The sequence below is a fragment of the Aplidium turbinatum genome, chromosome 5, assembly GCF_918807975.1.
Source record: "Aplidium turbinatum chromosome 5, kaAplTurb1.1, whole genome shotgun sequence".
NCBI lineage: Eukaryota > Metazoa > Chordata > Ascidiacea > Aplousobranchia > Polyclinidae > Aplidium > Aplidium turbinatum.
In genome coordinates this window covers 19,530,227-19,557,805 of record NC_137476.1, presented here as the reverse complement: position 1 = coordinate 19,557,805, position 27,579 = coordinate 19,530,227, and the positions used below count along the sequence as shown (strand labels likewise).

The 27,579-nt window shown below is 38.2% G+C and overlaps 1 protein-coding gene across 1 annotated transcript; it reads right to left on the bottom strand.

The window, feature by feature from the left end:
• Positions 1–2,065: 2,065 nt before the first annotated feature.
• Positions 2,066–3,794, bottom strand: LOC145770462 (double-stranded RNA-binding protein Staufen homolog 2-like). The gene has a single exon (XM_082582118.1). It carries the CDS (start codon positions 3,749–3,751, stop codon positions 2,246–2,248), a length of 1,506 nt encoding a protein of 501 aa, XP_082438244.1. The 5' UTR covers positions 3,752–3,794; the 3' UTR covers positions 2,066–2,245.
• Between the last annotated feature and the right edge of the window lie 23,785 nt (positions 3,795–27,579).

The following is a 27,579-nucleotide window of genomic DNA, read 5'->3' as shown; positions in this document are numbered from 1 at the left end:
CCCCTTATATTTTTCTCGATAGCAACGCCACTGGTTGCTTATGTTCGTTTTCTTCACAAATCTCGCGAAATCGTTTCAGAAAGGTAAAAGCACCTTCGTGCAAAGTTTCCTATTCAATGATTCTCAGTGTTTTCAGAAATATAAATTTCTGTTCGTTCAGTGTTCACTGTTCTTTCATTTTAAGACACTAGACACAATACACAGTTTAAACTTTTTTTGATTGTTTATTTGCAAGATGTTCAAGAGAAGAGTTTATTGTGTTTGATGCAGATTGAGCTCTGTTTTGGGATATCTTTTGGAAGTGAAATAATGGTGGATCAACCGTGAACAACGGGTGGCTCAACCGTGAAATTTAGGGTATCACTTGAGCCGGCTAAATTTCAATTTTAAAAAGCCGATAAATGATATAAATCGGGGTCAGTCGCAAACACAAACATGTTCACAAGAACCGCATAAGACTGAAATTTATCATGATGGATTCGGATTTTTGGTAAAGTTTGTCGTTAAATTCTTATTGCAGAAAAATCGATTTCTGGCTCAACTAACTAGACCTTCCCCTAATAGCCTAATACAAGTGTCCGGTATATAAAGAACAATGGCACGGAAGGGCATCATGCTAGCCTATATGTTATAATGATGTAACCTTCTGTGATGAACTTACAGAATTTAGTGTCGTGAATAAGTTATTATTTTGAGGCAAAAATGTAACAGTATACAGTAGAACTCGGTTAATCCGGATTCGATTTGACCGGCGATTCCATCCGGATTAGGCGAAGATCCGGATTAACCGATGACGGTTTTTATCAAGCCTGACGTTACCTAGATAGAAGGGTATCGGTAAAAATCACCAAAATTGAACGCATTAGTGTGGTCATCTGTCAATTCCGAGACGCGCGATCACCATATTAGCGATAGAATTCTTTTGAAATGCAGTAGCCTATGCATGTAAAACAATTGTATTTGTAGACTCTGCATCTAACGCAAGAACACACTGGCAAAAGTTATATCTTCAGACATGCGGGTCAGAATAATCTGTAGTCACTCAAAACTTTTGAAAACAGTTACAGAAGACGAGTTTCTTCGGAAAACTTACAAAAAATCAAACAAAGTCTTCTATTGGAAAAACATCACCGACATCCTGCCGAAAATTCCACCGACATCTTTTCAAGTTTAACAGTACGAGTTTGGGCATTTGCGCACGAATTTTGCGTTAGGAGGGATTACTGTTCATGAAAAGAAAAAATCCGCAATAATTTATTGCGGCACATTAACGGAACAATAGATAAGAAATTTCTCGCAATAAGCCACGTTACTTTTTAGCATAAAATGGCAAAACTGTCGGGCAAATCCGGATTAAGCGATAGAGAAAGCGCAACTTTTGTCCGGAATAGGCGAAGATCCGGATTAAATAATCCGGATAATCCGAAGCTGTTTCTTAAGAAAAAGATGACAAATCATTTGTACTTCCAGTTTCATCCGGATTAACCGAGTTCTACTGTAATTATTAATGAAGCTAAAAGCGAATTGCAGAAATTGTTACTCCTTCCACAGGTGCCTAGACTCGCTAGCCTGGTCCCCGCGACCTAAGCTGGTGGACCTCCTTCCCGGGGCATCCCTATCCCAAAATCACGCCGCTACCCGGGGGGTATGGCAGACCGGTTCTTTGACCTGGCTTGAGTTCTTCTCGCCGTGTCAATTATTGTGAACTCGTGCGTTGTCAATCCAATAAAAGTTCATCACCGCAAGCTTCTAGAGAAGCCGACAGCAACATCTTTCTCTCGTGCGTTTCTACCGAATAAAAAAAATCCAAAATGCGAAAATTTGCAAAGAAAATGTTGAGTTTGTTTGGGCATATTTGTGTGAGCGGACGTTCTCAATACGGTATAAACTCAAACAAGAACCGCTTAAGATCAAACCCGAACAACTGCCAACTACTGTACTTGATAATTTGCTTGTCTACCACTAACCAGACCCCGCGTATTGAAATCAAGAGGTCAACTTCACCCTTCACATTGACACAACTGTGTTTTACAAAACTTCTGAATGTTTTAATTTATGATGGAGAAGCAGACATCTTATATAGACTAACTTGCGAAGACATGCGATGAGTTTGTTTCCAATCTACAACACAATCGCGAACCTTACATTACACCATAAACAGAGATATTATTTATTTGGTTAAATTGTAGCTTTAAGTGGAAAGTCAAATCTCAAGAATTTTTATCAGAATTAGCCAAGTCAAAAATCAAGAGAAAGTAACTGGCACCATGAACTCGTGTGCTCGAGCGCTTACCATTTGATTGTCAAGAAACTGCACTTGTAAATGTTTTGTAAAGGCATCACTTTCAGGACTTTCTACTGATTTTAGCTTCAAACTAGTTTTTTGTGGAACCATATTTAAGTTGGGAACAGCACGAGACAAAGATGACATACAACCAATGGTGGTAAGCATTGATTCAGCTGCATTGCGTTTAGCTTCCTTCTTATTTCTACCATTACCAGTGACTGATTTACTGTTTAAAGTACATTCAAAAACAAACTTAGTTTCAGGAATAGTCTTTCCTACTTCTTGTTCTACAAGAATATATTTGGGCTCGTCAATCTTTTGCGCCTGTGCTATTTGCAACAAGCGGCTCACCGGATGGAGATTAGGTGGTGTAGTAACAACAGTTTGTGAGATGTTAATTGACTGGTTATCTCGTCGCTTCTTTCCTTTTACACGAGGGGGTAAGTCTTTCATGTTTTCTAAGACACGAGCAGCTACGTTTTGCTTTGCAGCTTTTTTGGAAGAAGCAGAGTCAACTGCTTGAAAATAAGGACGCTCCTTGTCCAGTTCACCGTCCTTGTAAAATCCAACAGTGACTTCCAATGTATAATGTTTCAAATGTGGTGGACCTGATTCTTCTGCCAATTTAAACACCACGTTCATGTCTCTTGGTAAGGATTCTTCATACAATATGCTCACGTAAGACTTGCGAAATTCAGTCTCACTGTTATTTTGGACAGCAGCAGGTTTCGGTACAACAGGCTGACTTTCAAGAAAGGTGATGGCATGTCGGGCGGCATCATGACGTGCTGCTTGCTGAGTGGGGCCTTCCCCATAGAATTTGTCCTCTCCCACAGTAGCGCAAACAGTGAATCGACATGGACTTTCATAATACTTATGATGCATAGAATGCCGAGAGCTCTTAATTATGTTGTCGTGACTTCCAAGATGCCAAGAATGCTGTACTGAATGCATGGTATGTAGTGAATTAAGATTAAACTGTTGTCTGACGTCTTGTGAAATGTATCTTGATCCAAGAAACTGTTGCTGCTGAGCATTCCAGTGAGTATTGCGAGTAGGAACGTATTTCTTTGCAACAACAGTGTACATCACTTTCTTTCCACGAACCATCGCCATGCCATTCAGTTTTACTGTTGCTGTAAGAGCATTTTGGTTGACAACGGGTATCTTTTTTGACCTATTTTCAGGTGGTGGTGGCAATGCGGTACCTTTTAAAGCCCCTTCTGCTGCATTGCGTTTAGCTTCTTTTTTTGTGGTTCCAGACCCAATCCAAACTTCACCTCCTATATGCAACGACATTGTGAATCGTTTAGTCTTGTAATGGCCCTCTTCTTTATCTAGCCGGTATTCATGTTTCAGTTTATTGTGATTAGCAAGCTGGTTGATACACCACATTGGCGTCTTAAAGTTATCTTCGGTGCTCTTTTCTGAATCTTTGACATGCATCTCATTATCAGAAATCATTTTGTGTACAAAGCAAGTCCTTTACAGTGCCTAAAAAGCGGAGCACTTCTTTTAGGTGCAGACAGTTAGGTGCCTGCCAAATAGGTGTGCACATTGTGGCGTCAGGATATTTAGGTAAGGCGCATGGTCATTTAGGTGCTATTCCCAGTAAAATCTATTTCACTACACTACGTGCTTGATGATAATACTGCAGTAGTGGCGTCTGGCGTATGCAAGATTTTTATTTAAAAACTGCCCATTTGCTAATTATAACCAGCAGGGTTGGCCAAGGAGGTTTCCCCCACTTTAGTTTTACCCGGGTAAAACCCTGGGGGAAACTGGGAAAAACCTTTTGGGGGAAACTGGAAAAAACTGGGGGAAACCGGGAAAAATTTGAGTTGTTAAAATTTGCAAATGTGAATGAAATAATGATTACTCCTCATAGTTAATGTTTATTACCATCATATTTTGAATGAACCTATAAAATTTCCTGTGCTCATCCTCACAAAAAAAGAAAAATACTGTGATTTACAAATAGATAGGTCCAATCATTTGCTTACATAGATGAACAATTGAACATAGCAGTATGCAGTGTTGTACGTTGACGCCGTCAATTTGACGGCGTCATTTGACGGAGTCAACTTTGTGTTGACGCTGAGGCTAGCGCCGTCAATTTATTTTTCAGTTGACGGAAGTGATAGCGCCGTCAACTATTTTGCCGATTTTAAGCGTCAAGCGCTATGCGTCATTTTTTATTTTTATGGAAAAAAAATGAAAAATCTTGTTTCACAATTAGAGTTTCACCTATGGTTTCACAATGTATTCTGGCCAGCGCAACTCATCCGAATTACCGGCTTTTGCGTTGGTTGGAATGGCTCCCTGGAATACACGCGGAAGAAGTTCGCCAAATGGTGATCAGTCTAGGGCCATTTTTATTTTAACCTAAAAAAAAATTTTTTTGACTTTATTTTTATCAAATTTTGACTTTATTTTGACCTAACGAAATTGCTTATTTGTAAAGGTCACATTTCTTCCTTGAATTGATACTAGTTATCCAAACATAATGTTTTGTCGATTTCAGACCCAAACGTAATATTTTGTCGAAAAGTCAAGGTTTTTATGGATTATAAAAAGTGCGTCGTGTTTTTCGGCGATAGGAAAATCTCCACAAATCTGTCTAACTTTTGCTGAAGACGATTTAGCTTGGCTATTCCTAAAATCCAAACTGTTGATTTTCGAAAAGACTACGTTTGTGAAGATGGAGCTTTTTATAAAAAATATTTAAATACGTAACAATGAATAAACAATGGGCAATTTGCGATAAAAGGTACTGCTGATCCGTCAGCATTGTGACATATTTCCTGCTTTTATGGGTTAATATGGTTTAATTGTGTCGCAGTTCCTGATTTACAATGTTTCCACGAGGATTTTGACAAAAATTACTTTCAAGAAACACAAAAAGTTTGTCAAAAGCCATAATTTGACAAATTTTGACTTTATTGTCAATTTTGACTTTATTTTGACCTATAAACTTCTTAGAAACAGTCCCCTAGGTGCTAAAAATAACTTTATTCTTGGATTCGTGGATAGACGAGGTCCTTAAAAATTTTTGACTTTATTGAGTTTTGCGGGCCCTAGTGATCACCCATGTATTGAGAACGAGAGATCAGAGACAGAAAGCGAAAAATCTATGATCGGCTTCGCGGAACGTTGAAGATACTTTATTTCAAGAGCTTTATGCCTCTGAAAAGAGCGATGTTGGTGCAGTGAACCTGGTTAAAAGATTTATACATGCTAAACTATCACAGCACGTTAGGAACAATGATACCTTTCCGAGTAAACGTTTTCAATTTATTTTTGAAATACAACACACCAATACCAACCAGCGTTGCTGTGGAACGCATGTTTTCACTTGGAAAGGACAATAGCCTAGGCTATGCGTCCCAAACGCAGCAAATTGTCAGACAAACGTTTTGAAATGCTTGCTTTTTCTGTAAGGAAATAACTAATAGGCTAAGCAGCTAATTACAATACAGTCTCAAAACATAATATCTGCTCTTTATTTTTAGCTATTGTTAGCCTAAACTTGGTTGAAATATTTCCGTTTTATGAGACGCTGGCAAAAAATAGCGCTAGAAATTAGCGCTGACGCTGACGCCGTCAATTTCTTTAAGAGCTTACGCAGTACTTTACGCCGTAAAGTTTTTAGGCAATTCGCGCTGACGCCGTCAACTTATTTCAATGACGCGTACAACACTGGCAGTATGTTATCAAGTCAGATGCTCCCCTGTGACTAACATGCAGTCAGCGAACAAAATTGTAAACATTGAACAACAAAAGCCAAAAAAAGAAAAGATTAAGAGCCGGTATAATCTCAGTCATTGATAACATGTCAACAGTCTTCATTGTCCACATTGAACAGCTCTTCATCTGGGGTTTCAGATTCTTTCCATCCAAAGTGTCTATAAACAATTTAGCATGGCCAAAAAAAATGGAAATTTTTTATTTTTATTTGCACACCCTCTCATTTGAGGAGGATTCATGAAAAAATGACACTGTGAAAATTTGAAGTGAATCCGACAAGAGGAAGTGCTCTCCCACCGACATCTAAATTTGCTTTCTTTGGCATAATTCATCAAAATTCTTTGAATATGTGACGTAATTCTTTTTTGACTTATCTACATTGCAGTTGCATTTTTGTGTTAACCATTGTTTTACTCTGAATTTATGATATAATAAGTGTTTCCACGTGCAGAAAAACAGAAATAATGCACAAAATAGATCACATTAACAAGCGTTTGGTATGAAATTAAATGCACTGAACTTTAGCTAAAACCGCATAAAAGTACGTTCACCAGTCACGATCGCAACGCTTCAGGTGACAACACATTGCCCAGAAAAAGCAAAAGAAATGTTTGTAAAGAGTCAAGCCATTGATTTTATTTAATGGAGCTGTTGGCATGTTGGCTTTTACTTGCACTTGTTGGAAGCAGCTTTCTGTGGTGCTCGATCACCTGATAGAGGAGCTGGCGCTGTTGTTCATTTTCCGTAAGGACTTCATTGAAGTCAGTAGCTAATTTAACTGCCCAGTGCGGCAGTGCCCGCTCTGCACAATCATTGACGACTTTGAGATCATGGCATGCAAGAAATAGCAGCCTTCGATTACATGCCTGCTGCATGACAGTGATAGCTTCAGTGTGGATTCCCGTATTGCTTGATGTCGTGTCAAAACAAAGTGCAGCTAAGTGCTCTGCTACAACTCGTGTATGAATTCCACTACTTTTTGGCCCATTGGTGATCCCGTTCCAACAGGCAGCTTCGGAATGCCAAGCAGTATCTCAACATGCATACCAGAAACTACAATGGCCAAAGATTCGCACTTTGTGTCATTGGCATTAGTCAAATGTTTACCATGAAAATGAACAACAAGTGGAACTGTAACTGTTGGTTTAAATTTTTGCAGCACCGCAGCTGCCAGGTTTTCACGTGAGTTGTTTCGAGCATTCATGACAGAGGAATGTGACATTGTCAATTCATTTATATCAATTCCAGCTGCAGCAAGAGCAGGAGTGACGATCATCATTGCTTGACGACTTGATGTTATAGTTCTGTTCAGTGCTGCATTAAACAGTGGATTATCGATAATGCAGCGTTTTGGTAATGGCTGCTCCTACTGGGTTTTCTTTTGTTTTGGTGAAATTTGGATTTACGGTGCAAACAGTGGGTCACTGGAAGAATCTTCATCATCTGCTAATCATTTTCAGATGAGAAAGCAGCAGCACTTGATGGTACTGGATCAATGCGATTTCTATTGCGTCTCTGTTCATCATCTTTGCGCTTTTTATACTTTGCAGCAGCTTGCCGATGCATTGGGTCCTCTGTTGTCATCAGTATCTGTCATGCACCACCTTGGTCTATCAAAAACTGGCAGTCTTTTGGTATTGTTATGCGGCATTCCCAGTTAGCATGTGCAATATCAAATAATGCACTTAAGCTCTGGGTGAAGTCAGCTTCTGAGGTCAGCTGGGAAGCTGAATTTCGCCTCCCTTTGTGCTTTGATTCTCCTATATGCTCTTGATGGATGCGTTTTAGTTTGGTAACAACGTGAGTCTTTGCAGTGGTAGCGATATTAGCTTTCACTCACAAGAACTGTACTGCAAGCAAGTGGCAGTGTAACCTTATTGATCTTCATCTCGTAGAACCACACCCCATTCAGGCAGCTGACATAGCCCCTCAAGGGAGTCAACACTAGAGAGTGGGTGTACATTTGTTGACTCTCTTGAGGGCCATGTCAGCTGCCTGTATGGGGTGTGGTTCTTCGCTGTCTACTACGAGATGAAGGTCAATAAGATTACACTGCCACTTGCATGCAGTACAGTTGTAGATGAAGTAATATTAACTACTACCATCTATGCCACTTTTTGGTTTGCAGCACCATCAATATCTGCCCCTACAAATGACCTAGCAATGTTACAGCTCACAGAGGATTATAAAGAGGTTGACAATGCAATTTCTCAAGTGGCAGAAAAAAGTTGAGGTTCCGCTTGTGGTACATCAGTGAGGATCTTGCTGCACTGCCTTTATTCAGTGATAATAACACAGATGATGAAAAGAAGGCAATCGTTAAAGCTCTTAAGAAAGGGGTCTGCTACTATTCGGTGAGTCCGATTCGGTGAGAGCCTTTTTCAGTGAGAGCCTTTTTCGGTGAGAGCCCTATTCGGTGAGTTTTTTTTTTAAATTATTGCGCGCCGTAGCCTAATTATCATTGCCGTTAGAGGATAGGGGTTGGGGGATAGGGGTTAGGGGTTTTTTTTTTTAATTTTTGTTTGCTAAACCCTAATTAAAACCCCTAACCCCCAAACCCCTAACCCAAACCCCCAAACTCCTAACCCAAACCCCCCTAAACCCCCAACCCAAACCCCCAAACCCCAAAAACCCCCAACCCCCTAACCTCTATCCCCTAACCCCTAATCCCCCAACCCCTAACCCTATAACGGCAATGATAATTAGGCTACGGCGCGCAATAATTTAAAAAAAAAAACTCACCGAATAGGGCTCTCACCGAAAAAGGCTCTCACCGAAAAAGGCTCTCACCGAATCGGACTCACCGAATCGGGCCATTCCGTAAGAAAGACCCATTTCCCGAAGATGTTCGTCGTGATGCCCAAACAAAATTGTCAAGTTTAAACGTCTCTCTTTGGCACAGTTTGTAACACAGCGTTCACTTAACCTTTTCGAGTCACTGCTTCTGTTGACACATGGCGAGATCGTGATGATTATTAAGAAGCATGCAAAGTTTGGCGTCATCTCAAAGCCGTCAATGATTGTGCAGAGCGGGCAGTCAAATTAGCTACTGATTTCAATGAAGTCCATACAAAAAATGAACAACAGCGCCAGCTCCTCTATCAAGTGGTCAAGCACCACAGAAAGCTGCTTCCAACAAGTGCAATAAAGTCAACCAATGGCTTGACTCTTTACAAACATTTCTCTTGCAATTTCTGGGCAACGTGTTGTCACCTGAAGCGTTGCGATCGTGACTGGTGAACGTACTTTTATGCGGTTTTAGCTAAAGCTCAGTGCATTTAATTTCATTCCAAACGCTTGTTAATGTGATCTATTTTGTGTATTATTTCTGTTTTTTCTGCATGTGGAAACACTTATTGTATCATAAATTCAGAGTAAAACAATGGTTTACACAAAAATGCAACTGCAATGTAGATAAGTCAAAAAAGAATTACGCCACATATTCAAGGAATTTTGACGAATTATGCCAAGGAAAGCAAACTTTGAGGTCGGTGGGAGAGCACTTCCTCTTGTCGGATTCACTTCAAATTTTCACAGTGTCATTTTTTCATGAATCCTCCTCAAATGAGAGGGTGTGCAAACAAAAATAAAAAATTTCTATTTTTTTTGGCCACCCTAATAAACATGCACTAATTTGGCAACCCTCTCATTGCCCAGTCTATTTTGCATTGTATTTTGCTATATTGCTTTGTGTGGATTAAAGCCATGCTACTGAATAAGGATTCTATTCCAGCACTGGATGGTGGGCATGATGATATTGCCATCATCAATGAACAAAACTTCTTTACTGGCTCATTGTTTGCAACTTTTCTTATGTATTGCAAATATTTAAGTGATAAAGCTTTGGTAGAGAGTTTGCTTTGTTGAACCATAGAGAAATAAAAAATAGTAACTTTAGCAGGTTTAGCATACTTTATTTCACACAAAATATAACATAATTAAATAAAAATAAACTCAAACGTTTTCGACACGTACGTGTGTCCTCATCAGTGTATCTTCATCAGTCCTGATGTCTCATCAGTCCTCTGATGTTTGAGTTTATTTTTATCGAAAACGTTTGAGTTTATTTTTATTTAATTATGTTATATTTTGTGTGAAATAAAGTATGCTAAACCCGCTAAAGTTACTATGTTTTATTTCTCAATATTTAAGTGGTGACAATTTTTTCATTGATTTGATAAAAAAGATGTTTGGAAAAATAGATGTATCTTTAGTTTCATATCCTGCCAGTACGAGAATGAAATTGTCATCTTTTTCAAAAACAAAGTTGCGTGGAGTTTCTTGCTCATCTGCAGACAAAGTCATATATTTTTGAAACTGATCAACATTTTCTCCTTCATTTTTCTTCCCACTTTTCTCCTTCCATGAGAGTAGCACACTAGACATCGTTTTTGAGGCTTGTCTTTTTTTTCTGTGGGAGGAAGCCTTTTAGGAAAGTGCTTACCACTGAGGGACTCGGAAGGCTATGTGGACGACATCTACTGCTTTCCTACAAGTGCTGGAAGATATCAGTTGGTTTGCAAGCTGCAATTTAAACTGAAGCAATTAGTCACAACAGCACAACACTGACTGGCGTGGTGTTTGAGCTGGAGGTAGACAATCTGAATTCAATAAGAAATTACTATTGGTAGCTTGGTACTGCCAGCAGGCAGCAGACAGTGAGTCAGTACGCATTGAGAGAGTGTCAAAAGAAAAACCTGAAATATCACTCTGTGATGATCCGGAGCTTTATCTATTTTATCTAAGTATTGATGCAATTCACATGGAAAATGTCAACAGATAAACAGCTGGCTAGTCATTATATTGCCTAAGAAACTCCACAAACAACACATTTAGAAGTTTTGAGGGTTTCCCCAGTTTTCCCTTGTTTTACCCGGGGGAAACTGGGAAATACCTCCCAGAGGTTTTACCCAACCAACCCTGATAACCAGCAACTTATTGTATGAGATTAGCCTACCATACTCATTACTCAGCTTGTATTGACGATATTTTGTTACTTTGTAACAGCTAGGTTACTCAATACTCATTTGAATAGATTTTGTATCTAATTAAGTACCGTACATAATTCGACACACCTAGTAGCACCTAAATATCCTGATGCCACAGTGCGCACACCTATTTGGCAAGTGTACCTAACTGTCTACACCCAAAAGACATGGACCCTTAAAAAGTTAAGCCATAACAAATTAACATTTTAAGCCACTAATTAAGAGAGCAGCAGCAGTCTCAATTTTCCAATAAAAAAAAATTATGAAAACAAAACCTTATAATGTATACAGGCCACAGGGTTATCAATAATTAACGTTATAACTTCAAACAACTGTATTTAACATCAATACTTAGCGTTACAGTGTTAATAAATTGAATATTTCTCGATTTCATATTTTTTAGACCTAAATCTTATAGGCCATGAATGAAAATTTGAATAAAAGAATAGCTATTGTTAGGGTTGTAAAGGGGTGGAAAGTTTCCTGGAATTTTGAAGGACCCGAAAATATTGGGAAATTTTTATTTGGCATTTATTATGTTTAAAAAATTTGTTAAATATTTCATCAATTAGAAAAAAATATCAAAAACCTATCTTAAGCATTTCTTATTTTCTTTAATTATTCTTAACACTAATTTGGTGTTAATTAAGAATGAGGCTTATTATGCATACTTTTTCAATATTTAAAAAAATACTGATCATATTTGGGAACACTCACACCAAGGTCCGCAATAGGCTCGCAAATGAAAGGGTGGAAAAACTAGTATCAGTCCGGTCAAACTTGGCATTGTTTGAGCCCTGTGAAGACAAGTCAACTCAAATTGAAGTTGACTCTGAAGTCGATGATGCTGCCAGAACAGTCATTAGTACGGTCAGAGATAGGTGTGATCTTGATCTTCAAGATCACTTTTTTTTGGTGATCTTGATCTAAGATCACTTTTTTTTGTGTGATCTTGATCTTGAAAAATAATAAGATCAAGATCATTTTAAAATTGAAGTTTACTTACTAAATAGAGGCATTTTTTTAGAACTCGTACTGTACAAAGTAGTTAGTGGCAACTACTAACATTAAGCAACTGTTAATATGATATGTGTCCAACAAAAGACGATTTAAATTCTCCATCTAATCTGGTCAGTGTTGCCATTTCAAAATAGAAAAACTTTTCTGTGTTGGTCATAATAAAGAAGTCAACTTGCGTGTACTTTATGTTGACGTATAATAAAAAAGATTTAACTTTGTTCACAATTTCCATGTGTGAATTTTAAAAAAATGTTTGCTTTCTTTGGCCCAATTTTAGATGTTTTAAAAGGGTAGAATGGCGGTGTTAAAAAATCTGGACTCCAGCCGACTTTGGTCATGTAAAGTGGCTTATTGCAGCAAATCAACCAGACCAAGACTTGTTTAGGGTCTGAGTATGGAGCGGTTTGTCTGACCGCAAACCTCTGAACTTTTTTAAAGTATCAAGGTTGCCAGATGGATAAATGGTGCAATAAACATTGACATAATACAGTGAAAGTTAACACTACTTAGTAACACGTATAAAAACTTCCACATGAACCAGACAAAAATTTGGTAAAAATGATGCAGTTCAAAAATTTATTTATTATAAATAAAAAGTATAAAACTAATTGCAAATTTTGCGACTTTTTCAGTACTACTGTAATTAACCTTGGCCTTGGGTGTGACGTTGCGCAAACTACGTCAACAATTGATAGGCCTAATAGCAACAGTCACTAACTTATTACAATTCTTAGGCCAGCGATCAAGTAGTTAAAAGTATAGTAATTATTTTTTGCAACATCATTGATCAAAAACTTCATTTTTTTTTCAAGTACACAAAAAGTGATCTTGAAAGTGATCTTGATCTTCAAGATCACGATCTTGATCTTCAAGATCACGATCTTGATCTTCAAGATCACGATCTTGATCTTCAAGATCACGTAGTTTGGTGATCTTGAACTTCAAGATCACCTATACCAGGTGATCTTGACCTTCAAGATCACCAATACTGGTGATCTTGTAAATCTCTGAGTACGGTACATCATCTGAAGAAGCCGAGCAAGAGGAGATGCTAACCAGCTGCAACTAGAACAACGACTTTGTAACTGACTCAGTATTGTTTTTCTTTGTAAAAAACAGATTGGTGATGATTCATTTTTGGAGTTATTAAACTAAACCATGTGTTTGTATGTTCTTAAGTATTTTAGTTATACATAGTACTTTTATTAAGCCATTATTTTCCTGTTTCAACATCAAATTAAGATTGGTTTGAATGTTTCCGAAAATTCCCCAAAATTCCCGTTAATTCCCAAAATTTCCATGGAAAGTTTCAGCTCTGAAAATTCCCGGGAATTTTGCAACCCTAGCTATTGTAGAGCTCTTCAAATCGTGCAAGTCAAGGAGTGATATTTGCATTTTGCAAGGACTTAAAAATTAACAGAAAGTTGGTCTGGAGAAATCTCAAAAGGCACAAAGAAACTGGAAACGTCAAAAATCTACCTGGCCAAGGTCGCCCTCGAAGCGCCAGAATTTCAAAATTGATTAAAGCAACCAGAAAAAAGGTGCAAAGAAATCCCAAGAGATTCATTCAAAAACTGGCAAAGGAGGCGAATGTGAACTATGGAACCATGTTCACAGTTTTCAAGAAGGATTTGAAGATGAGCCCATTCAAAAACATAAAGAAACAGTTGCTAAATGCCAATACCATTGGGAAACGTCTCTTCAGAGCCAGAATTCTGCTCTCACACATTGAAGGAGGCATGCTGCCAATCCTTATGATCAGCGATGAAAAGAAATTTGATGTCTAGCATCATTTTAACAGTCAGAATGATTGTGTTTGGTCAAGAGATGGTGACGTGGAACCTCGGGTAGTCACTCGGAGACAAGGGGCGGCATCAGTGATGGTGTGGACCACAGTCAACGAATCAGGAAGGAATTCATTGACTTTTGTGGACCAAGCAGGCCTGGAAACAACTTTTTTTTCCGGTAGCCAAACGTGTCCGAATGAAGCAAGCTGTTCGGCGGCCAATCACAAGCACATGGCGGCCATCGGAACTTCGACACGCATCAACATACAGTCTTTAAAATTAGCACATTTTTATTTCGGCAGAAACGTTGCCGAGGTCAAACGACAAAAGTTGAAATTGCCTCGGCGATTGCTGTGAACGTTTATTACAAAACAATTGTATCAAAACATGTAAAACGAGAAGCGAAAAATATACTAGAGTAGTCTATCACGACCGCACTGTTTGATTTTTTATGATTGTGATGTAATACCAAAAGTAGCGATAAAGCGAGCAACAAGATACGCACGTCGCACGCTGTTACGGTAATTCACGTTAAATAACTCACGGGCGGAAAAGTAAGTTAATTTTGGGTTGTTTCAACGTTCGAGTCAGCACAAATCGATTTAATTTTCCGGGGGGTTATATTGCATAACAAGTTAACAACAATGCCAATTAAAAAATTTACGTTTGTTTTACATTAATTCCACATCTAACATCGTTGAATTATCATAAAATAACGTTAATTGCTCAACCAGGTACCGATAACAAATTAATAGCTCCCTGCGAGAAGATTGCCTCGATTTACGTACGGTATATATACACTAACATAATTTCGGCACAATTGGGATACTGCAAACAACAAAAAGTATGTTTGATAAAGAACTAGCTTCCAGAATCGGAATCATCAGGTGCTGTATCAGAGCACGAGGTTGTCGCGTCATCACTGAAATCGGACACATCAAGAGGCTCATCGCTTGGCTGTAAATCCACATCGTCTTCGCCGTTTGCAATGAAGCGTCCACGTTTTATGGCTTTGATACCAATCCACACGCTTTTTCGTAGAGCTCCATCAGGGTGTTGACTAAGGAACAAATCTATGGCTGTGCCATACCGACTGGGAAGAATGTCTAACCCTAACTTGCAAGCGCTCGTGTGGCCTCGGCATTTTTATTGCCGGCGCTAATGCGATATGTGTATATAATATACACTCTTCAAAAAAGTTTGTATAAGCTTTAACCTCACAAAAATAAATTCGATTGTCAAGATATTTACACAGTCAATAAAGGTGTCTGACGTTTTTTTCGTAAACAGTTGTTCGTAAAGCAATTGTTCGTAAGCAATTGTTCGTAAAACAATTATTCGTAAAATTAATTCTTCGTAAAACAATTCTTCCTAAAGCATTTTTTCGTGCATGCAGTTGAAATTTGATGTATACGAAGAAATGCTTTACGAAGAATTGTTTTACGAATTTCATTTTACGAAAAACAGTTTACGAACAATTGTTTTACGAACAATTGCTTACGAACAATTGCTTTACGAACAATTGCTTACGAACAATTTGCCTATAACCGTCAATAAACATTGACCTTGGCCATATTCTCTGAAAATGTTGTCTTATTTTGATATAAACTGAAGAAATGAGAGCAAAAAAGAAAAAAATGTCTAATAGGTCCTGCATCTCCCCTACTACAAAAAAATAGTAAAATTCAGTTTTTTGCTTATAACTATTTTTCAAGCAGTCCTAGAATAAAAAGTGTTCTTAGAGCAGATATAAACATGCCACTTCTGCAGCTTCTGATATATCATAACGTTCTTTTTTTTTTATCTTCAGTGGTTTTTGAAATATGACAATTTTTATGAAAATGGGCCATAGAAACGCCCAGCGCGACCGTGTGACGTCATTATTTTCAATTTTTTTTCACGTTTGTGTTTGTAAAAGTCCACTACAAAATTTCAGAAAGTTAAGGAAAAATCCCTGAACCTTGCCATTTTTTGGCACAGCCTAATGTACACACTGTGTGCAGCAGCATAGATTTAGTTTAATGCATACCGGTACAGTTTATTCTCGCGGGCTTGAGCTTGACACATTTGCATTAAAAGAGAGAAGTGAAAGTAAAAAGATCGCTTTTCGTTTTTTTTCTCCAAAATTCATCAAGGTAATCACGGACCCCTAAATGCTTTATAATCACGGACCCCTAAATGCCCCCCAACCCCAGGTTGTAAACCACTGCTCTAACCGGAAGCACTAGTTAGGCAACCATAAACTGTATTTGCTGTGAAAAAATGGCGACTGGCAGAGCACAACGCGTGTCGTGAGGAAGTAAAATGTGTTTTGGCATGGTTTGTTATAAGAGATGGAAAAGTAGCTACCACATTCGTTAGCATATGCGAATTTGTTGGTAGCTTTGTTTCTATCTTAGACATTGAGACAGTATTTGTTGGTAACAAAAGCAACTTTTACCTAAAACTTGACAGGTTTCAGCAAAGATGTTATTTTTTAAAGGCTATACTTTGGGGCAAAGAGGGACAGCTGTATTAGGGCAAAGTGGGAAAGTGCATTAGGGCAGCATGAGACTCTAGAAGTCTTGACTGTATCTGTGGTTCTTCTGTTGATTGAATTTTTGTTTATAACTCTTTTAGCCTTCAAGATTGTAAAATATTTATCAGCATTCATTTATATTGTACCGGTAAGCCTACACAATTTAATTCTGACAATGGTTCGTCGCTATGACAGAAAAAATGAAATAGGTAAATGGACGGATAGGCTATCAATATTAAGAATGCAATAAAAGATGTGAAAATCAAGAAGTTGTCTTTGAGAGAAGCGGCTAAACAGTACCAAATCATGCAAAAATGAAATATCAGCAAAAATGAAAATGACAATAAAAAAAAAATCTTTTTTGATTTGTACTATAACAGTAGAAAGATTCCGCTTGATCTTCGAACCAAATATGCTGACCAACTAAGGCTTTCGTTTAAAAAAGAAATTAACTAAATCCAACCATCACTGTTGCTGAAATTACGTTTTTACGAAAAGTCTCCTGCTTTGCCCCGTCTTCCCCTAATGTTAACAATTCAGGCATAGACAGTGTGTATTGTGATTTATGGGGTGCTTTGACTGCTTTCTAATCCTTGGTGATTATAAGTGGCAAAGTACTTTATTCACAAGGCCGCTTGCGTAAAATTTTCTTGGAACTTCATGGCGGACAAATGCGGCCGACGGAAGGACGAGACCCGGTGGACAAAATGTCGGTTTTTGTAGGTTAATTTTTAAGTAATAAACATATAGTATTATACAGTAAACACGATGATTATAGTAATCGCGATGGCCGCCTTCAGTTTCGAGGCCTGCCAAGGAGTAAAATTGAACCAAGAAAACTACTGAAATGATATTCTTGAGGGTTCATTGTTGCCTTGGGCATCATTTCCAAGGAAGAATGGCTTCCTTCATCCCCAGACCTGAACCCTTTAGACTTTGGCATCTGGTCTTACCTGGAGAGCAAGGTTTTGACTAAACACCACCAAAGTTTGGAAGTGCTGAAGGCTAATCTGAGAAAAGAATGGACATAAATACCTCAAAGAGTTATTCATGACTCTTGCAGGTCCTCATTGAAGCGTCTCCGACTTGTCATCGATGCAAATGGCAGACACTTTGAGTAAAACTTGTTTTTCTTAAATATATATATATTTATTTATTGGGTCTGCTACTATTTGGTGAGTCCGATTCGGTGAGAGCCTTTTTCGGAGAGTTCCCTATTTGGTGATTTTTTGAATTTGTTTTTGAAAATTATCGGGTACCGTAGCCTAATTATCATTGCCGCTTTTATATCGTTTTAACGTTGCTAAACGTTGAAATAAGACCCTAACCCTACCCCCTAACCCAAAAACAGTACATAATGATAATTAGGCTACGGTACCTGATAATTTAAAAAAAAAATCACCGAATAGGGCTCTCACCGAAAAAGGCTCTTACCGAATTGGACTCACCGAAACGGGCTATTCCGTTATTTATTAGACAATATAGTATGTTTATTACTCAAAAATTGTCTACCATTTGTTAAATACAGTTGTTTGAAGTTGTAACGTTAATTATTGATGACCCTGTAGGCCTGTATACTGTATAGCCATTTAAGATATCATAGATATTTCACAACATTGACTTGAGTCTTAACGCTGTGCAGCTTTAATAACTATACAGTATTATATATATCACATTTCAACAGTTATCAGATTTGCAATAAAATTCGCTGTTCTGTGACATAGTTGAGCATTAAGTGGGACAAACATTATTTCTTGCAATCTAGCCAATTACTGGAGCATGGTTGCTTTTGGTGGAACAATATTTTACAATGCATTTAAAGAAGGATTCAATTGAACTTCCATGTTTTGCAAAACTATTGCATTATCTGTATATTATATGTTATAGGAGTGGTTTAATCAACAATGTTAATAAACAGAGAGCAAATTATAAAAAAAAACATAGCCTATATATGAGACTGCTTTGAGTAAAGGTAAAGGTGAGTCCCATACTTGAATCCAAGCATTGTAGTCGGGTCAATATATGGTCAAAAATTCCTACAAAAGGTTAATATATGGTCAAAAATTCCTACAAAAGGTTTTCCAACGGTTTTTTGTAGTATTTATCATCAAGAATAATATATTAAAAATCTAGGAGAATCAGAGCACCAAAAAGTTGTCATTTTCAAGATGGCCGCCAAAACAGTATAATCACAATAATTCACATAATATTAGGATTATTAGCAGTGGGCTATAAATGGGCAATTTTTTGTTTTGCTTTAGGAACAGATTTTTGTATTCCATTTAGCCTATCTCAACATAAAATGACAAAATTTTTGGTCGGAGTTCCAAGAAAAAAGTGTGCAGAGCAAAAATTCAAAATGGCCGCCATTTTCCGCAAAAAAATCACGTTTTTAGCCATAACTTGGTCATTTTGGGGTATTTTTACTTGGTTGTGGTGTCTTACCCTATGTTTGTGAGATCAGGCAATCTGTTTAAGCAATAATAAGTAGGCTTTAGTATTTACATGTATAGTTATAATATAGTTTGACAAAATTACCCACTTTTTTAAACTTATTTTGTGGTTTTAATTTCGATAAAAACCACGAAATAAGTAATTAATTCTCTAATTCTGGCGTCTATATTTAGGTTTTAGGTGGTAAGGAATTCATTAAAACAATTCAAAATGAAATTTACTCATTAGTTTAATGGAAAGACTTATATGAAACAAAACCAATAGTGAAACACTGGCAGCATAAGAGTCACACACCACTTATTAAGTTCTTTACATTCAGTTGCTTAATAAGTCCTGATCATCATCTTCATCCAGTAATGACTGATTGTAGGTTTTGTCACAGGCATCAAGTTGCCACTGTCTAAATGCTGAGGTACAGGGTAGATTATTCCGCCCACAGCTACACCTGGCAGTGCTACAGGCAGTTGTGCAGTTGCAGTGGATAATCTTCAAGAGGGCATCTGGGGCCGCATTCATGTCCGACTCTGTTGGCACAAACTGACTGCCTTCCAGTTTCCAACCCCACCCGCAAGTTTCCATATCACTCTCCTGTCCTAACCACACCATTATTTGGTAGTAAACCCTTAGACAGTGCAATTTTGTTGATGGCTCAGTAGGTGGTAGGCGTTCTGGTGTCACAAATGATTGGGAAGAGACTACTTTTTTTCTTAGTACTCTGTAGCGCAATGACGAGAGGGAATCCTATGACGTAGTGTTGAGTTTTTGGTGGAGTGTCTCCTATGGATTCACGAATTTCCCGAACTGCCTTGGTTGCATAGTCTGTGATAGCATTCGCAAGTTGAGGCTTATCAGGCTTCCGAAATCCGAAGCACTTTCCTTGTTTCAAACAGTGCTGGAGGGAACGGGCTCAGTTCATACTTCAAGATATCTTCGAGAGCTAAAACCCCTAGTTGTGAAACAACTAGGAAACGTTGAAAAAGCAAACCTTGGTCAATCGTTCTTTCAGGTGTCACCTTCACTAATGAGATGTTTCCAAATGTCTTGGCTTTATCCTTCCGCTTAAAAGATATTGAGAAAACAAACTGTCCAATCATTTTGTCCATAATGTTCCTTCCGACTGATTCGAATTCATGTACATTAACGTCATCCTCGGCCACAACACCATTCACAATATTCCTTAGGGTTTGATCCTGAGAAAAAGGTACATAACCAGCCAGTGATGTCTTGAGCATTTCAAGATCAGAACTGTCTCTCTGAACCCTAGCCTGTGTTGCTTCCTTGTGTTGTTCGCTTGTTGTGTAGAAGAGTTTATTGAATTCCTGCATGGCATAGTTGTACTCAGACGTGACTGGAGTCGACATTGTCCACTAGCATCGCTGTTCTTCTGTCATGCCGGTTCCACGCGTTAAACCTCCCGACGTCTTCAGTGACCTCATCAAGCTCCGTTCAATAACTAGGTCTGAGCTGAGACCAGCCCAAAACTGATTCGAGCGATGGATAACATGGTACCTTTGTTGAAACCTTTGAGATAACTCTGGGTGTCGGTTCGAGAGTTGGTCCATTTCTTGGATGTAATAGAGAGCAGGTTTCAGATAATTGAAGTGCCCTGCAGCCGCGAATACTGGTAGACAGTCAGAAACTGCACGAAGGTGCATCTGCCATTTGCCTGTCCTGTCCGCTTCGATTAGTGCTCGCGCTACCCCAACCATAGACTGATAGCACAACTACAGTTGACTGCTCTTAGATCTTCCACGCAACTCAGCTTTCTCTTTTGTGACTCTTCATCATCCTCCTGCCTTGTTTTTAGGTAATGAAATCGGAGGATTTCAGATGGTTTCTCTCTCATGGTGACAATGCCAAGAAGACCCTGACCTTCAGCTATATGAATTGATTCACCGTATTGTTTCTGTAATTGGGTTTTCAGATATTGTGATCCATAAGGAAGACAATCATCATTTGCTAAAAACTCCTTCATTTTAGATCTGAGGTCTGATATCGTTAACTGTTCTTCATCATTCTGTTCAAGATGTGAACACATCTTTAGATATGCCTAGTCCTGTTCCTCATCCTTCGGTCGCCCAGATTTTCGACGTTTTGCCACAATACTCTGCCGCATTACAAAGTTACGTTAAATCCATATATAAAATTAACACTACAAGAATGATGGTATAAACAGTCTGCAGCATGCAAATCGCCACCGTAATATTCAACACGACCTTTCACGGCGAATGACCAATTGTCGGAACGTCTCTCACAACACTCTAATGTACAGTAGTTTGTGCCAACAGAGTCGGACATGAATGCGGTCCCAGATGCCCTCTTGAAGATTATCCACTGCAACTGCACAACTGCCTGTAGCACTGCCAGGTGTAGCTGTAGGCGGAATAATCTACCCTGTACCTCAACATGTGGACAGTGCCAACTTGATGCCTGTGACAATACCTACAATCAGTCATTACTGGATGAAGATGATGATCAGGACTTATTAAGCAACTAAATGTAAAGAACTTAATAAGTGGTGTGTGACTCTTATGCTGACAGTGTTTCACTATTGGTTTTGTTTCATATAAGACTTTCCATTAAACTAATGAGTTAATTTCATTTTGAATTGTTTTGATGAATTCCTCACCACCTAAAACCAAAAGATAGACGCCAGAATTAGAGAATTAACTACTTATTTCGTGGTTTTATATCGAAATACAAACCACGAAATAAGTTTAAAAATGTGGTAATTTTGTCAAACTATATTATAACTCTACACATAAAAGCTATAGCCTACTTATTATTGCTTAAACAGATTACGTGATCTCACAAACATAGGGTAAGACACCACAACCAAGTAAAAATACCCCAAAATGACCAAGTTATGGCTAAAAACGTGATTTTTTTGCGGAAAATGGCGGCCATTTTGAATTTTTGCTCTGCACACTTTTTTCTTGGAACTCAGACCAAAAATTTTGTCATTTTATGTTGAGATAGGCTAAATGAAATACAAAAATCTGTTTCTAAAGCAAAACAAAAAATTGCCCATTTATAGCCCACTGCTAATAATTCTAATATTATGTGAATTATTGTGATTATACTGTTTTGGCGGCCATCTTGAAAATGACAACTTTCCGGTGCTCTGATTCTCCTAGATTTTTAATATATTATTCTTGATGATAAATACTACAAAAAACCATTGAAAAACCTTTTGTAGGAATTTTTTTGAAGTTCAAACCATATATTTCATATATTGAGCCGACTATTGGGGGATGAGAAGATAAGGTTCTCATTATACTAAGCTATCGGCACTAATGAGAGTGGGGTGGCCAGTTCCTTTCTCTCGGCCGCCTTTACTTCAGCAATTACGCACACCCAATTTATTACATGGGTAAAGGTGAGCGGTGTTTGTCAACAACCCGCATAAGCCGGGAGTCGAACCAGGATTGCATGATTGGAAAGCGAGCGCCTTATCCACTGCGCTATCCCACCGCTACTGCTTTGAGTACATGGACCAAATTGTGGCAGAAAAATCTTGTAGTGAACCCACATTAACTAACCGTACCTCAGCTTGTAATAAAATTGTCCTGCATGAGACTTGGCAAAGTCTAACAACAAAACAATTGCTTGTGAGATAATGAGCTTTAGCTGTCTGACAGCTGATGAAGCATGAACAAAATATGCACAAAAATACTAAGTTCACCTTACTAAACTTGGTAACAAACATAGTCTCAACAAATGCTTGTAAATGGTCATTATTTACAGGGTGGCCCTGCAAAGTGTGGACTGAATTTCATATTAAATTTAAACACATTTCCCGACTACTAGTTTATTTGTATTTATTACAGATTTATAGTATAATCATGTCCTTGAAGACTAACTCCACTTCCTCGTAGTAAGGATTGGGAAACGCTGGGGCAAAGCTCTAGGCCAACGGAGCTCTGGCACTAACAATGGCCTGTGCTAGTCAATTTAAAACAATGTAAAAGCAGTGGAAATTGCGGTCAGACTTTTGCCGCGAATGAAGTTCCTCGCATGTTTGCGCAATTTACTTGATTTATAGCACTGGGCTACGAGTGGCAGAGTGGAGACAAACGGCGCGGCTGGACACTTTTGCTCGTTTAACGGCGAATCAACGTTGTTTAACGTTGCATAAATGTAACAATGGCAATAACTGACGAAAACTAATCGCTTAATTAGTAGGTCTAGTAGGGCCTATCATATGGCGACAAAACCTTGCGAATAAGGCAAGTAGGCTAGTATCAGAAGATGGCAGATGGTTACAGAAATTTTGGGACTTAAAATTACATTAAATTTTTTTTTAAATTCCTGAAATGGCCCGCCCGCCCGGGACTCGGCGCCGGTGGTTGTGTGCCATAAAAAGTATACTGCACTTAAGGATAACATGTTTGCTGTACAGTATAACCAATGTCATATTGCAGTGTTGCAGCCCATGTTGAGAAGATTGTTGCGTGCATAATACATCCTAAAATATATAAGACAACTAAGTCCTCTTTGAGACAGACAGGACTACACTTTTCAGATTGGAAAAGCTTGTTGACTCTGTTTAGCTCTTCTTCAACATTTATGGTTCCATACAACTCTTTCTACTTTTGCTGTCAGACAACACTATGTGAAAACCAGTTATAGGTTTCTGAAACCATAAATTCAACATTGCGTGGTAAGGTTTTCAGAGCGTTCTCTTCACTACATTCTCTCCTTTTAACAAGCTTTAACAATCTCATGTTGCTTTGAGACACATTACCGTACTCAAACCAGCCCAAAAACTGCAACCTTCGAAAAAATCCCTCAACTCAAGACGAAAACCAGCCCAACTAGAGTTGCCAGAGGTTAATATAAAAAAGAGCCCAAGCTTATGCAAAAAGTAGCCCAAAAGGAGCCCAGTTTTTGGGGGGGTTCTAAAATAGAGCCCAAAATGGAGCTCAAGCAAAGAGAGGCTATTATACAAAATTCTTCAAGAGCGCTTGAACATCAGTCCCAAAATATAAGTGTTTTTCCAGTTCTTCACATCTTTCAGACATATTGGCAACCATGCATTCACTCAACTGTTTGTTAAAATAACTACAAACAATTACCGGTACCTAAACACAAAAAGTGGTTTTATTGCTTTTTGTGATGAGCTAACGCATCAAGAGTGTTCCCCTCAAAACTATCAACAGTTTGATAACCCACCAAGGTCGATCAACGTAGAAACTATCTTTATGTCTTGTTTTTTTTTTTACTCATATAAAATGTTAAAAAATAATTCACTAGCCTTTTTTCTCATTTTTCTACATTTGTAAAAAATTTATTAAGGTGTTGCGACTATGCCATAACTGATTGTGCTGCTTTGGCATCATTCATTCATTCAATTTATTTTTCTTTGTCGGAAAAAAAAACAGCAATGATAAAGTTACTAATAGTTCACGGGAACAAACCAACAAAAGGAAACGGCGGCAAAACCACAGAAGTTTAAAACGTGCATGCGATGTAATATTAAAGCATACGTCGATGAAAGTAAAGTTAAGCACGGCCACCAAACCAAACAGTTTAAAATAGATAAATTAGTTGAAAGAATCAGTTGGCTCCACATACCTAAAGCAACTGGAGGTGTGACGGTTGATGTAGCCATGCGGGGACGACTGAATCTTACAACCAATACAAAAAAAAAAAAAAAAACACACGAGCATTTAATAAATGTATGTTATAGCGTCCGTGTTTTGTCGCTTTTACCTTTTTTTAGACCCCGGCTATGTTTGACATTTATTCTTTTTCGTTGTGATGGTCAGAAATAAAAACAAATTGAACTGATGTCCACTGCATTTTTATGAAAACCTCGATCACTTAAGTTGCCAAGATTGCCAGATATAAAAGCCTAAACATGCACATTTTTGAAAATTGGCATCTTTATACCAAATTGGTAACCCTGCCTGACTGAGGCCTCCAAAAACGTTGCTCCTCAATGAAATAACTACGAATTAGGTAAAAATCTTAAACATGATATACAATTTTTACATAAAAATTTATATTATATTTTTAAAAAAAGTAGCCCAATTGTGCACCATCCAAAAAAGCGCGCCCAACGCGAATTTTTGGCGCCTGGAGAAATCAAAAGTAGCCCTAAAAACCGTAAGGTTGGCAACCTTGCTGATTAGAGTTTTCGCAAACATTTTAAAATTTTACACTTGAATTAATCATTGCATACGCAAACACGAAAAAAAACAAGCCCAAACTGTTAGGATTATTATTTATTTGCGTCAGACAAAGCTGTCCATATCCAAAACAAAATAATGAGTCACTGGTATAGTTTTTCTGAACTGTGTTGCCGCTACTACGATCACAAATGCAACACAATAGGAAGGAGCGAAGATATATTTAGCCTAGTGTTCTAGTCAGCTGCTACCCTTATTTTAGCATGCCATTAAGTATCTTTGCCGAGATACAGCCGCAAACTCTAGAGCGGTATCGAACAGACGTCCTTAACGAAAGAATCGTTCTCACCACTCATGTTTGATATTGTTTAATACCTTTTATTTGTGAAAACTGAGGGAAAAGAACTACACGTGTGCTCTCTACCAGTGCATAAGTTGAACTGATCAAACTTAACATAAACACGTTGCAGTCAGCGCAAGAATGTAGCTTCGGGAAAATCGGACATTCCTCGCGCTGATTGCAACAAGCAGTGCTTCCAGCATATTATTGAAAATACTACAACACCTCCCCCTTAAGTTCAATGACACTACAAAATACAACACCAAAATTAATACATTCCATCAGGCAGGTTAAGGCCAACTCGGATCCTCAATGAGTCGATTCGGTCTCTTAACCTGTCTGCGTGATCGAGCAGGTAGGGGAGACCGGGGAGGGTTGTTACAATTTTCAGTAAATCTAAGATTTCTCTTTCAATATTTGTACAAAGTTGCTGAAAATTTTATGTAATCTTGCCACATCACCAGTTGTTATAAATACAACTTCAAAATTTAACAAAGTTATGTTTACAGGAAAATATTTGCATTAATATATCAATGAGTCAGTTGTAACAAGTCACCCCAGTATCGAGGTGACTTGTTACACAGATGGGGTAAAATGTTACAATTTCAAATAGGCTGTTCTATTAACTAATTTTTCTTACTAAAATACCTAAAACTGATGGAATACGTTGACACAACATTCTTGAATTTATTGAACATCCAAATTTAATAGAAAAAAATCATGAACAAACAAATAACATCATTATTGACAATGCATTGTCACCAGGATTGCAAACACATGGTCTCCATTCAACCATTCATGGTATTTGGCCTCAATAAGGCACCCTTTATTAGTTTTTGGCATGTTTAGGCACAGATACAGCAACAACAGATATTAGTAGAAGTTAAAAATGTAATCAACTATTCTAAATAATACAAAATTTGTTATTTAAGTACCACATTAAGTACTTTTTCCAGTTGGGATGAGCAAGCATTACACTGTGTAACAACTCACCCCAATAGTACTTGGCTGAATAAGATCAACATATGTCAAACATGTGACACTCAGCTTTAAAATATTTATAATGAATCAAAGGTATTGCACTTCAAGTCTGATTTAACTTTGAAGCCAGTTAAATATCACTCATAATTTTGTAGCAATAACATTTTCTTTGACAAAGCAAAAATTTACTTTTCATACCCTAAAACAGTTTTTCATCAATAATTTTCTACTGCAGCCTTCAAAATGGCTGAAGCTTCGTTTGCACATGGAAACTAAAAACCTGAATAAAACAACTTAATTCCAGCGGTTGATGTGAACTAATTTAAAAGTTAAAAGGACTGTAACAACCCTCCCTTGTAACAGATCTCCCCGGTCTCCCCTAAGTCCACGTTGACACTAGCGGAAGGTCTGACATTGTCCGGCGGCTCGATGGGCCAGGGGATAGACGCAGATATTCTCCGTCGAATGAATCTGCGGTTTCTAATTAACAATCAGCCGCTAGCAGTTTTAACAGTGTATTTCCGGTAGTCGTCCACAGCGACTATTTTCCCATAAATGTCCCACAGTCCGGTGTTCGAATTTTGTACTGCGACGTGAGTTCCGATCGGGAATTCAGGAAGACGATGAGCACGATTGTCGTAGTAGGCTTTGGTGTCTTCAATGGACATCTCTTTTCGCGTTTCAGCTTGTTGCATCTCGCTCTTCCATTTATGAGAGAAGGCCCGATGATGTATTGGAAGGGTGTCTTGAGTCGGTCGTCCGTACAGTTTCTGAGCAGGTGACAATCCGTCCTTCCTGCATGGCGTATTTCGATACTGCATCAAAGCTTTTGCTAGTTGATCTTCGTCGAGGTAGCGATGCGTCCATGAACGACGAATTAACCTTTTCATGCTCTTTACGGTTGCTTCAACATTTTCATTAGATTGCGGATATGTTGGAGTAGAAGTACGATGCCGCACTCTCCATTCATGAAGAAATTTGAAGAATTTCTCAGACTTGAATTGGGGTCCGTTGTCAGACCAAATAACATCTGGTATTGCAGTGCGAGTAAAATAATCACGTAAAGCTTTGATGATCACAATAGACGTAGTGTTATGCCTCATGAAATAAATTGACGGCCAGTCTGTAAAACAATCTACCATAATTAGATAGTGTTGTACATTAAATTTAGCTAAGTCAATCGCTAGGTCCTGAAAAGGGCGAATGGGTTGATTTCTCAACACCATTGGCTCTTTGCACAACGAGGGGAGGTCATCTTGACATTTTTGATACGATAAAATTACGGTTTCAATGTCATGGTCTATGCCAGGCCAATAAACGGCC

Bases quoted from the DNA above. Each gene is read 5' to 3' on its own strand.
- LOC145770462 (XM_082582118.1), bottom strand. From the start codon at position 3,751: ATGATTTCTGATAATGAGATGCATGTCAAAGATTCAGAAAAGAGCACC.